We start from the raw sequence: 13,274 nt of genomic DNA, 5'->3' as shown, positions 1-13,274 counted from the left end.
TAACTGCATGTTTATGGTGTCTTTAAATAGTACAATCAAATGCACTATTACTATGTCATTAGTAGCATTTATTTTCCACATAACAAAAGCACTTCAAATACTTTATGCTAAAAGTATACTTACTGTTAAATTGTGAATTTTGGTACACATCTAAACACATATGGATAATCAAATCATGTGCTATTAGTGCATTTATAGTAGCCTAAGCACAGTGACCTACATGGTTTTACAAGTAATACATTATTTACTGCACTTTTCATGAAAATCCAAATGAAACTTAGTGATAGTATGTATAACAATCCAAAAAAAATGTCATGTAAAGCGATCATAGCACACTTTTAAGCAATGCAATTATAAAACACTTAATCAATTTAAGTGTTAGTGCTAATTAGTGTATTAGTAATAAATGTACTTAAGTTGCACAGTTGGGAAAATTAACTTACAATTTTAACATTAATATATTTAAATAAAATCAATTTAATTTAATCTTAGGATAACTATATAAAAGTGTACTAACATTTAACTATTTTTTAAATCCTTCAAAGCACACTTTTTCAAGAAATGCACTATTAAAATCTGTATTTTTTGTGGTAGTATAATGTATATCAATTTTAATATCAGTGGTGTTTAGTATACTTTTGCAATTGCACTGAAATAGTACTGAAGTAGAAATATAATTTTAACTAGTGTATATATAGTGTATAACATTTACAATTTTATTTAGCACAACAAAGTGAGAATGCGCTAAAAATGTACTTGCTTGTATTTAAGTATTTTTAGTGCATTCAATTACACTTTATTTTTATAATGATGCTAAAAATTCAGCTTTGATCACGGCAATAAATTACATTTTACAGTATATTCACATAGAAAAAAATATTAAAGGGTAATAATATTACTGTGATTTTATTTACAGCCTTAACATTTGACATTAAAAACAGATATGCATTGCAATGTTTTATATATATATATATACGACTGACCATTTAAATCAATGACTATGGGGAGTGGCTCAAACAGGAAATGGGAATTTTCGAACACTGCTGTTATCGGTGTATGTACTGCATTGTGCTACAGCACTAACAAACCCACATATGCACCTGTACTCTTGAAGTAAGCCAAGCTGGTCAGCGAGGGACAGTTGTTACACTGTATATCACAGTATGTATTCTGTCGGATTTCTAATTAGACTTTGAAAAGAGCAGCCATTAAAATATCTTTCAGCCAGCAGAACAGCTTTTGGGGCCAAGTGGGATTCTGTGAAATTCCACACACAGTAAGGTGCAATAAAAGAGAAACTTGTTGCTTGTGGTACTAATTTACGTCACTATGGGCAAATGTGCAAACCATTTATACTCTGCATGAACTTCAGCCTACAATAATAAAATAATCTTGCATCATTACACAACACATCATTTAATCACTATAACCATACAGTGGCAATAAGCAATAATCATATAGTGACTTTGACTAGAACAGAGACAAACTGTTCTGTGATTACAGAGTTCATCAAAGCTGACTTTTTAAAAAACAAAACCTGAATTTAAAAACATGCTTTATTTGAGTCACCGAAGCTCCGGTCACAGGTGTCTGAAGACACACCCACAGCAAACAGAGACCGGAGAAAGAGCGTGAGAACCGGTTTTATTCTCACACACCCTTCACAGGCCAGGAGGACTTTCAAGGAAACTACGAGAAGAGCCTTCATCATGCAGTGTAAGTCACAATCAGTTTATTCAACCTGCACAAAGTCTCTTCTCGGTTTATCATTCTATGTTAAATGACCAACTGAACCGGGGTTGTTTCTGACAAACATGACGCAAATCAAAGCAGGTAGCTACTCTGTGATTCTGCTGTTAGTGTTTGTTGCTTATTTGGATGAAGTACATGCACTGCCCTTAAAATAAAAATACATAAAATCGAATGTGCACTTTCAGTGAATTATTAAAAATGTATTGGCAAACAATATTAGTGAAATAAAAGGCCACTTAAGTGTATTTAGAGACACTTTGCTGAGAATGTTTTTCAACAAACATGCTTTAAAGAAGTAGGCTTATTTTAATGTTGACTGTTTTAATGACTAACATACTAAAGCACATGTAAAGTACTTTATTATGGTTTTAACTGTAGTGTTATGCAATATTAAATTAATATTTTTAATGTACTTAATTGCAACATCATTGCACAACTTGTAATTACAAATATATTAAAAATACATGAAATGAATTAACATTTTAGTTTACAAAGATATAAAGATGTACTTAAGTATGTCAAAAGTTTGAGTTTTTGTATTTATTTGGACGCAAGTAAAACAGTAGACAGGAACAGACAGTTGTTTGGATTTGAATACTGTCGAAGTCAAAGAAAAGCCTGTTGTACAGCATTCCTGAGATGACATGGTGACGTCTGCGTTGTGCTGTTTGCACGTCCTTCACACATCTGATAAGAAACTGTGACTCTGAGCTTATATAAGCTGTAAATCTGGTGTCTCACTTACTGCTGTTAGTGACCATGGCTGGTGAATCAGGACGGATGCATTGGGATTGTCAACCTGTTGCAGTTTTGTTCATTATACAATCTTTAATTCTTTTTTGAAAGCTTTAATATTTTTCACTACCTATGAACTTACAAATTTGTTGTGCGAAGGGAATGTTTGAAACATTTCAGTAGGCAAGTCTCATCAAAAGGGACTTTTGTCAGGCCAAGTGCTGGAAACAAAGGTTGAGAGCCTTGATTAGTAGCACTTCAGTTAACATCAGTCTCAAAAAAAAAAAAACTTCAATGGCTGTCTCTTAAATGTTGTGTTTTCCCTTCCAATCTAGACTATCTTCAGTGAACCTCCACTTTGATTCAGTCTTTATTCCAACACAGCAATTTACAAAAAAATCTTCTCACAATCTGAAAGCTGAAGTGATTTTCTCAAGAACACAAAAGCGCCCGAGAGCTCGAGTAACTCTTCAGATAATGGGCCACCTTCACCTGAAACTGAACATGTGACCTTTGTGTTAACAGCCCACACGCTTAACACCTACGCTAACACTCCCGATTTAATGCCAGGCCTTTCATTATGTGCTGATACCTTCAGATTCACCTGGAGAGATTCGCTTTATTCACCATTCAGTGTCATTTATGTTGTTGTTTGTTTTTGTGAATGTTATTAGGATATGCTATTTTTTCAGTATCTGTTATTGTTTAGTCTTGGATTCTTGTTCAGTGGTGGGTGTTCCCGAAAGTCCTTTGAATAGCAGGAGGGACCTGAAAGTCTTTGATTTAACAGCTATTTTTCCATTCAATTTTAAGCAAATTTTGGGGTATTACATTAAAAAAAAAAAGCACTGGGTGAAAGCCCCAAGATGTGCATAAAATCTTTATACTTTTATCATGGATACTTTGCGTGAGTAAATATACTGTTCTCTTGAACGCACTGGATGGAAACATTGCTTTATTCACAAATGTTTTATCCAATATTCAATTTTTTCCCACAAATTGTATTTGGATGGAAACATAACTAATGATACACAAATGAAAAGTAGCCTGAATTTATTTTGTTTGCTAGTTTCAAAATCCAAGGCAAGGCCTGAATTTGCATATGTATGCAATCAACTAAAAGCATGCATTTCTAGTGATGGGAAAGCACATGCATCTGAGTAGCTGCTTACATACATCCAAGTAAACCGTTAGTAATCAGATTAATGGCTCAAATGGACTGAAAAGCCTTGTAAACACCTCAATCGATTGGACTGAGCAATTCCAAATGATCAAATTAAATGAAAGGGATAAGATATAGACCTGCAATAATCCAATCAATAGGAAAAAAATAAGCATGTAAACACTTGAATCCAATTATCCCTCAATTGCAAATGTGCAGTGCTGTGATGCATTTTTACTAACATTGTACATCTTAAAAAGCTTGACTTTTTAACTGACATGTACGTCAACAAAAATGGCAATTACACTTCAAAATTGGAGTTAATTCATTCCAAATGATGAAAATTAGTGCATGTTAACAACCCTCGTGTGTAGTAAGACAGAACTGCACAAACTGTTTCTTGAAACCACAACCTTCCTTCTTCCTGCTCATATGTCTTCCACTTTTTCTACCTCTAATCTAATCACATCTCTTTCTCCCTCAAACATTGGCAGGCCCGCAGTCTCCGGGGCGAATCCTGTCAGAGGAGCAGTTCTCCTGCTCTATCTGTCTGGAGGTCTTCGTCGAGCCCGTCTCCACTCCCTGCGGCCACACTTTCTGTAAGGCCTGTCTGCAGGGCTTCTGGAATCACAGTAAGAAGTTCCTGTGCCCCATGTGCAAGAAAACCTTCTCCAGAAAACCAGAGCTCAGCGTCAACTGCGTGCTGGCCGAGATCGCCGAACAGTTCCAGGGTCTGTCCACGATGTCCTCGGTCGACCGGGCCAACGTCGAGTTTGCCAATTCCCCACAGAAAGACGACGACTGGGGAGACTTCGCTAAAGCAGGAGAAGTGCCCTGCGATGCCTGCATCGGCCGGAAGATGAAGGCCATGAAGTCGTGTCTGAGCTGCCTGGGTTCGTTTTGCGAAGCTCACCTGCGGCACCATAAGAAGGGGAAGGCGATGAGCTCGCACAAGCTGGTGGAGCCCATACACAACCTGGAGGACAAGATGTGCAAGACACACAAACGCCTCCTGGACGCCTACTGCCGAAACGAACACGTGTGCGTGTGTAAGGAGTGCGCAGAGTCCTCGCATAAAGGCCATGATGTTGTCTCCACCGAACGAGAGTGGAAGAAAAAAACGGTGAGTTTTAACGCTTGTATTACATTAAAAATGGGTATGTTCTTTATGGTACTGAACGTGATTGGATTCAATACAACTCTCCAAAAGACAAAGTATGAAAAATAACAACAACAAAAATATTAATATTCAACTGTAAAAACATGAGAACATATGATAAATAAAAGTGCTTTAGTGTTGGGTGATATGCTCAGTTGTCATATTGTTCTATCGTCAGCCTGCGAGATCGCTGATGCACAATATTATTGTGCTAATTTATTTATGTATTTACTTAGTTTCATTGCTGGAAAGTGAACGAACTCCAGTGTAAGACTAAATGCAGCCTTGTGTTTTTAATATGACTGAATTTGTATTTAACATGATAACAGTTTAATATAAACACTATTGGTAACAAGTTACTAATTATAATGCTTACATTTCCTCAGTTATTTAAACAGCAGCTACAGAAAACGAGCAAAGAACATGTGCATTATCAAAGAACATTATCTCTTTTCTCTTATCTATCTCTTATACTTACATCACACGTACATCTGCACTTTGTTGTTTATGATGAGAGAATTCGCGAGAGAGCTGAATTCAGTCAGCGAGCGCTGAACAAAAAAACTCAGCTGTTTCAGCGATGAACCATCTGAACGCCTCTGATTGGCCGCTGCGTTCATAAACTCAACATAATAGTGTGTGATTGGTTATAACACGCAACACTGTAAAAATTCGAGAAAAAAATAACATCAAATAAGCCCTAATATTAATTAGTATTACTAGCCTGACAATAATAATAATAATCTTGCTATCGTCAACGGTATCAGCCACAGGCGATATCTCTGACCTTCGTCGATGCACGATTTTATCGTCTATCACTACAACCCTAAAGTGTATTTCTAGAACTTTTTTCCCCACAAAAGTGTATATATAAATGTTGTCTTGTAGCTCAAACTGTAGCGCATGGCATTGGGTTCGATTCCCTAAAAAAATAAATCATGCATTTAATGCAATATAAGTTTCTTAAGGTGCATGAATGTGAATGATAAACACTCTCATAGCATAGTTGAGAAACAGACATAGCAAAACACATCAAAGAAAGTACTTCAGACAACTCAAAAATCAAAATGGGTCAAACTGACCTGCCGCATAATCCCTGAAATGCATTTTGGGAGCTTCAGGAAATGTGATTTCTGGATCTTATTGTTTGGTTCACAGAGTCAGCTGGGAAAGAAAAGGTCAGAACTGAAACATCTGATCAAGGAGCGAGAAAAGAAACTTGAGGAGATCAAGCAGTCCATCAAAGTCCTCAAAGTGAGTCCATTTATTCTTTGTGATGGTTCTTTTCTCGGAAAGGCTGAGCAATCTTTGATCATTTTTCTTTGCTCAGCTCTATTAGGAATGACGTGTTCTTGAATGTATTTTGCATATTACTTGGTGGTCTAAATTTCTGCCATTTGGATTTTTGCTAAAAAGCTACCTTTACATGTCTTCAAACTTCAGAAAATCTTAGCACAATGCTAATCAAAAGCAACTAACTGTTTTTAATCTGTAACGCATCAGCAAATCATAATGGATGATAAATTGCAAACTGTAATTGCTGCTTGGAGCTATATTTATTATGACAAAACAACACATAAACAATATGTCACAAACAATTTGATAGTTATCAATAATCATAAAAAACCTACATAACTAAGGCAGAATCAGGGACAAACTGGTATTCAAGTGCTCTTTGTTATCTCAATTATGTTAAAATCATTTATAAAAAATATCCAGGAATCAAAAACAACTTGAAAAGTCCCAGGACAGACCCAGGGTGAAAGCTGCCTCTACCTTGTTTCATCTGACAAAACCAGTAAGAGCACTGCAAATATTTGCCCATGCTGTCACACCCCTCTTTAACTGAGAGCATGTTCCTTCAAATGCTGAACAACACAAGCAATGCAGGCTTAAAGGAAACAGAAAAACCTTTTGTTTTGGTCTGGAAATGAATATATAACTTGAGTTACAGGATGTATATTTGTCTTAAAGTGGAAACAGGCAGAGCTGACGTTTGTGACATATATGACATCAGTATTGACAAATACCTCCAAAAGTGGAACATTTCCATCTGTGATATTTTATCCTTCCTGTGAGATCGGATTCAGGTTTGTGTCAATGACATGCAAGGTTAATGTGCCAGTGTTTTTGGCTGTTCAATAACTGTAAATAGAGCACAGGGTCATCGTGAGTCATATTTAAAAATACAAAGAGGATCCAATTACATAGAGGGTGGAGGGAAACAAAGAGAATACAGGCAAAAATAACTCATATTAGACTCATTAATGCTTCATGATTACAGTAATTACTGTAGACAGAGATAAAGATGTCGGAGCAGGTATAGATGTGCGGTGTGATGGCAGATGAGCTGAACGGCGGTGAAGTGTTTGAATCAACACAGTTCTTCAGCGAGTTTAAGCGGTTCAACCGGTCTGTCCTGTCAAAACACTCGGGCTGATATTCTGCATGCTCATGTTAACATGCGATCTCATGAGTTACGCTGCATGTCTTTGTCACGACCTTCTCTGTTCTCTGTCCTGGAAATGTTCTGTGCATTTTCAGAAAAGAAAAAAATTGAAAAATCTGATCCATGATGGTCTCAAAATCGTAGTTACCATCATGATCCCGCAAATATCACCTGTAGCACGATAGTGATGCTGTATGGGATGTTTAGGATCGGACTGAGTTTTGGGCAAAGAAAACATTGGTAAATAAAGTGAGATTCCATAAAGTGCATTTTGTAATTCCATAAAGTGCATTTGTATTTTGAAACATATTTAATTATTGCAGGTTTGCAAGAGTATAGGTTTTGTTTTTGATATGACCTCAGCATCACTGAAGTCAAACCGGGCACAACACGTTTTCACCAAGGAATATCTGTTTGTGAATGAGATTTGAGCAGTGTTGGGGAAAGTTACTTTTAAAAGTAATACATTGCAATATTGCATTACTCCCTAAAAAAGTAAGTAATTACATTACTTAGTTACTTTTAATGTAAAATAGTGTGTTACATTACTTTTGAGTTGCTTTTTAAATCTGGGCAGGGCTTGCTTGTTTGTTTTTAATATATAAAAAAAGTTATTTTAATAATGTAAAATACCTTTCACACCAAAAGTGAAACGAATACGGCTCAGGCTGAAGGAAATGTAAATTCACGTCTTTACAGTAGAGGACGCTGCTCAAACAAACTGCATGAAGAATATGACGCAGGAGAAGAAAGTTCAACATTATTCAGCAAAAACAAAAATCAAACACAAATGTGTCATTTTTGCTTAGTATGGCTGAATTGTACAAATGAATGTCAGCAGGAAAGACATTGGTTAATAAAATGGGATTAAATACATAAATGATATTTGTCTTATTTAACATATTTAATTATTGCAGGTTTGTATAATATTCTAAGCTTGCATTTGACTGTTTTTATTAATTTTGAGGAACACTGAATCTGTTTTTGTGCAGGCGAGATGAGTAAATGCATGTTGACATTTAGTCTAGAACAAGATCATGTTCACACACAACGCTCTGCATTTACTCCCGATTTCTCTCAACATGGCAACACCAGAGCTGTCAGTTATGCTGCCTTCACGTCAAATTTCCTATTTTCCAATTATGAAGTCGTATTCAAGTACTTTAATGTCGGAAAGAATAAAATGTAGCATCTCATTGATTGACAGTCATATAAACTTTCACCGCGCTATACTTGCAGTTCGTTGACAATTCTGGAATTTCGGTCAAATACATGCTTACCATATTGACCCAAATATAAGACGACCCCCCTTTTTCCAGATGTACCTTTTGGAAAAAGGCTTTTTGAAAACCAAATCTTATTTTCATATTGCATATTTTTCCTATTTTAATTTTTGTTTTGAAAGTATGGTAAATACTGGTAAAATGTACCAACAATGACATTTAAAAATATACACTTTTTGATATACCATAAAAATAACAGGTAGCCCATCTGAATTACATAACATTTTAGGCTATCCATCTCATAGTAGCCTACCAAAATGTTATAAACAGTAGAAGTGAAATCTTATTGTAGCTTTCAATTCTGGGTACTGTCTTATGTTTTAAAATCACTTACAGAGGAAGTTTGGTCCCATCAGGCTAACATGACAGTCACGACTCGTGCCGCTGTAAGCTTTTCTTTTTCTTTTGTTTTCACTCGCGATCTTTACGACACACATTACATTACATATTTCATGGCACACTCGATTTATGCGTGTTTGGCGCCACCTATTGTTGTGGGTGTATTATTGACATGGCAAAGTCTAGACCCCGAATATAAGACGACTGCGTTTTTTCAGATGTATTTCCAAGAAAAAAACATTGTCTTATATTCAGGTCAATACGGTATTTCACTGCTTATAAAACATACAATATGCTTCGCATGATCATTCATATCTAGCCTATAAATACACTACTTTAGCGACAAGACAAAGGGATGTAGTTGTTGTGAGAACAGCACTGACAGCAGCAATGGTTGTTCCCTCCACCATGTTTAAAGTTTATGACCCGCCCAACTCGGAAACTCAGGTATCAAAATTATTTCCGAATTTCCCAGTACTAAATACGACTTGAGAGGCCATTCACGTCCAATTTCCGATTAGGAAACTCGTATTTACGATAATTCCGATAGCACGTGAAGGCAGCATTAATACATGGGAAACAAAGTAACTGGCATTACTTATTTGAAACAGTAACTTGGATATTTCCTTCTAAATTAAAAAGTTATGCGTTACTTTACTAGTTACTTTAAAGAAAAAGTAATCTGATTACGTAACTCGTGTTTATTGTAATGCTTTACCCCCAACACTGGATTTGAGAGCAGCATCATGTCAGTCACAGGTGAGCTGTATTAGTGTATGGTGTATGATAGACAGGTGGAGTGTGTAAAGCCAGGCGTCCTCTCTGTATTCAGGACAGCAGTCAGAAGGAGATTGAGGAGAGCTGGGCGGTTTACGCGGAGCTGCAGCGGCTGCTGGAACAGTCTCAGGCCGAGCTGCTGGAGCTCATCACCACACGACAGAAACAAGCGGAGCAGCAGGCCAAAGATCTGGCCAGCGGCCTGGAGCACGAGCTCAACACCCTGAGGAAGAGGAGCAGCGAGCTGGACGCGCTCGCTCAGACACAAGACAGGGTGCTCTTTCTACAGGTCAGCATTCAAAGTTTCCAGTGAACTAGTAGTGTCTGCATCTGAGCTTTATTAAACCTAATGTTTCCCTTGCAGTTTCTGCCATCCCTTCCTCCTCCCCCGGAGCCGTCTGATTGGTCATTGGTGTACGTGAACACGGATCTGTATCTCAGCACCATCAGGAAGTCTGTCTGCTCTCTGGTGGACAAATTCCAACACGAGGTCAAACGGCTTTATGGGAAAGGTGAAGAACCGTCTCCAGCCTTTCCCTACACTTTCCTTAAATCAAAATGCTAATTTACACGATCTGCGTAACCTTCATGAAGTGTTTATTTTCCTTTCAGAACTCAGGAAGCTGCAAAACTATGCAAGTAAGTGCTATTGATATAAGTATTAGTGACTAACACAGCCGTCTGAACACTGCAACGGATCATTATAACGTTTCAATCTTTTTCAGCTGAATGAATATTTTATCATATTGATGAAGATATGAGAGACACAAAGTTATTTTTAGATCAGTGTTCACACTGCAAGTCAATCTGTTCCTCTAGAGGGCAGACTTGAGTTCATTGCCTGCATTATAAAGTATTACGCTGATTTATGACAAAACCAGTGTGAAGTAACTGTAGTGATTAAGTAACTGTTTTTCATTTGTATACTTCACCATGATTTTGAGGAATATGCTACTGAACCAAACCTGAATATCAAACTTGGGCCAGACAGCAACCACCAATATCTGCAAAATAACAATAAAAATCCTTATCAACCACATAACAGCACAATAAGAACCACTCATTAACAAGCAGATCTCAGAAAATGACATATTTCACAGGTCATCATGATTTTAAATCTCTTTAAAAAGTAACGGTTTCAATTTTACTGAGCAAAAAGGAAAGGTAAATCACACTCTCACATATAGTTAATTCAGTTTTGTTTAATACAGCCAATACAATTTTAGTGTAAAAAGCAATTGGCCACTACTATAGTATTCTGTCCTTAAAGGGAAATCTCAACAGCCACAAAAGACTTGGACATATGGACAAACTTGATTCAAAATTAAATACAGATTATTTTATGCCTAAAAGGAATTATATTCAAAACCATAATAAAATTGGCTGATGATGAATTAAGTAATATCTCAAGAGCAACACAACTTTTTTTCATTTTTTAAAACCATAGTTCAATAAAATGTTCATTTTGATTGACTTGCATTTCAGCCAGAGTGTTGTCTAATTTATTGTCTATTTTTGCTTTGTCAGTCATACAAATGATAAAAATCTACATGATTAATTTTGAAGTTGTAAATCAATCTAGTATTACTGGAGTACTTTAATTGAGTGTGTTACTTCTTAGAAATTATTTGTGAAATTTACAAGCAAACTGTTTCAAAGTACATTTATTTTCAGTGTACCATCAGAGCAACGCTGCAGCTGTGTTTTGTTTCTGAATGAATCAGTATTGTTGAACAGTTGAATTGGTTAAAAGAATAATTAACTCACTCATTTATATATTTTTTTACATTTACCAGTGAGGAACATAATTGATCTCGGTCTCCTCTCTAGGTGAGGTGATCTTGGATCCTGCCACAGCTCAGCGTGAACTCTGTCTGTCCGAGGACGGCCGGCATGTGCGCTATGAAGAGCAGCGGAAGAGCTCCACGCATTCGGACACGCCGCGGCGCTTCAACCCAGCGCTGTTCGTCCTGGCGCGCGAGGGCCTTTCCTCCGGCAGACACTACTGGGAAGTGGATGTGGGACACAAGACCGCTTGGACCGTAGGAGTGTCCCGCGGGTCAGTACGACGCAAAGGAGAGATCCGCCTGAGTCCAGAAGGAGGCTTCTGGTGTTTATGGCTGAAAAACGGAGAAGTGAAAGCTCTTACTGGCAACAGAGTTCCTCTGCATCTCACCACACTGCCTCAGAAGCTCGGCATCTTTCTGGACTACGAAGCTGGCCAGGTGTCCTTCTATGATGTGAAGACACGCTCTCATCTCTACACGTTCACCGATGCGTTCACTGAGAGTATTTACCCCATTTTCAGCCCTTGCATCAACCAGGACGGAAAGAACCCTGGAGCGCTGGTCATCACTGCTGTTAAACACAGCTGAGACGGCAAACTCACTCCAATGTATTTTTCATGAGTTTCTAAAAGACTGTTACAACACTGAAGACTTCCCAATTGGATTCTTGACAAACCCCACACTTTTTCACAAGAATTCTCTCTGTAAATCTTAAAACACAATAAGAGAACTGGCATGCATCTAATGTACAAAGACTATGCGTTTTAATATATAAAAAAAGGAAGCAGACAGTTTTGAAACACATATACACTACCGTTAAAACGTTTGGGGTCAATAAGAAAGAAATTAAGTCTTATTCAGCAAGGATGCATTCAACTGATCAAAAGTGACAGTAAAGCAATGTATAATGTTGTTTTAAATAAATGCTATTCTTTTTTACATTTATATTGTATCAACATTGATAATAATCAGAAATGTTTCTTGAGCAGCAAATCAGCATATTAGAATGATTTCTGAATTATCATGTGGCACTGAAGACTCGAGTAATGACGCTGAAAATGCAGCTTTGATCACAACAATACATATTTTACAGTATATTAACACAGACAACATATTTTAAATTGTAACAATTTTTTCACTATATTGCTGTTTTACTGTATTTTTGATCAAATAAATGCAGCCTTGGTGAGCATATAAAGTTATTGACAACTATTTTTTGATCTGATTTGTCTGTTGCTTTCCTTTCCCCAATTTGTTCCTATTGGATGATTCCTATATATTTGAATTTTACATTTTGTTCATGTTTGAAATGCAATGAAAAAGTATTTGAATTTATTGACACCAAACTTTTGAACGGTTGTGCACTTTGGTTCACATTAACTCTGTGACTGTTAACATGATGCTAAATTAAAGTTTCACCATTTTTTAACTTGTGAATCAAAGTATAGAATTGTAACAACTTGCTAAAATCCACACTTTAACTCAATCATTCATACATTTAAATTTGTTTTGCTCATTGATAAAATGTTATGATATGAGCTGAATGTGTATGTGTGATATGACAATAAGCTAAATGGAAATGAATGAACTGTATAGAGCAGACCACCTATATATTTACTGTGTTAATTTTTATATCCAGGGTATCATAATGTTTGGATACAGGTTTTTAATGAGTTTCTTTTCAGAACTTTTGAATAAAATTCATAATATTAACTTGTCGTTCCATGTCATGAATTAATATATAGGCTAATAGCTAGGCATAACTGCTAAATAAAAGCAACTTGAGTGAATGAATGGTTAATATTTCCTGAAACTAGAAGAGACTCTATGT

General features: G+C 36.6%; 1 protein-coding gene across 1 annotated transcript; it reads left to right on the top strand.

Annotated features, from left to right (window-relative positions):
- Positions 1-1,651: 1,651 nt before the first annotated feature.
- btr12 (bloodthirsty-related gene family, member 12) lies at positions 1,652-13,156 on the top strand. Its single transcript, XM_058782877.1, has 7 exons — positions 1,652-1,716; positions 4,144-4,772; positions 5,967-6,062; positions 9,712-9,945; positions 10,021-10,168; positions 10,269-10,295; positions 11,487-13,156. Exons 1-7 carry the CDS (start codon positions 1,710-1,712, stop codon positions 12,029-12,031), a joined length of 1,686 nt encoding a protein of 561 aa, XP_058638860.1. The 5' UTR covers positions 1,652-1,709; the 3' UTR covers positions 12,032-13,156.
- The last annotated feature ends 118 nt before the right edge of the window (positions 13,157-13,274 follow it).

Source organism: Onychostoma macrolepis, chromosome 07 (genome assembly GCF_012432095.1).
Source record: "Onychostoma macrolepis isolate SWU-2019 chromosome 07, ASM1243209v1, whole genome shotgun sequence".
In the NCBI taxonomy this organism is placed as follows: domain Eukaryota; kingdom Metazoa; phylum Chordata; class Actinopteri; order Cypriniformes; family Cyprinidae; genus Onychostoma; species Onychostoma macrolepis.
The sequence above is the reverse complement of the archived record's forward strand: the minus strand, read 5'-3'. Positions and strand labels throughout refer to the sequence as shown.

Coding starts and splice junctions, on each gene's coding strand:
- btr12 (XM_058782877.1), top strand. Junction 6,063..9,711: donor AGTCCATCAAAGTCCTCAAA/GTGAGTCCATTT, acceptor CTCTGTATTCAG/GACAGCAGTCAGAAGGAGAT. Junction 10,169..10,268: donor CAAACGGCTTTATGGGAAAG/GTGAAGAACCGT, acceptor TTTTCCTTTCAG/AACTCAGGAAGCTGCAAAAC.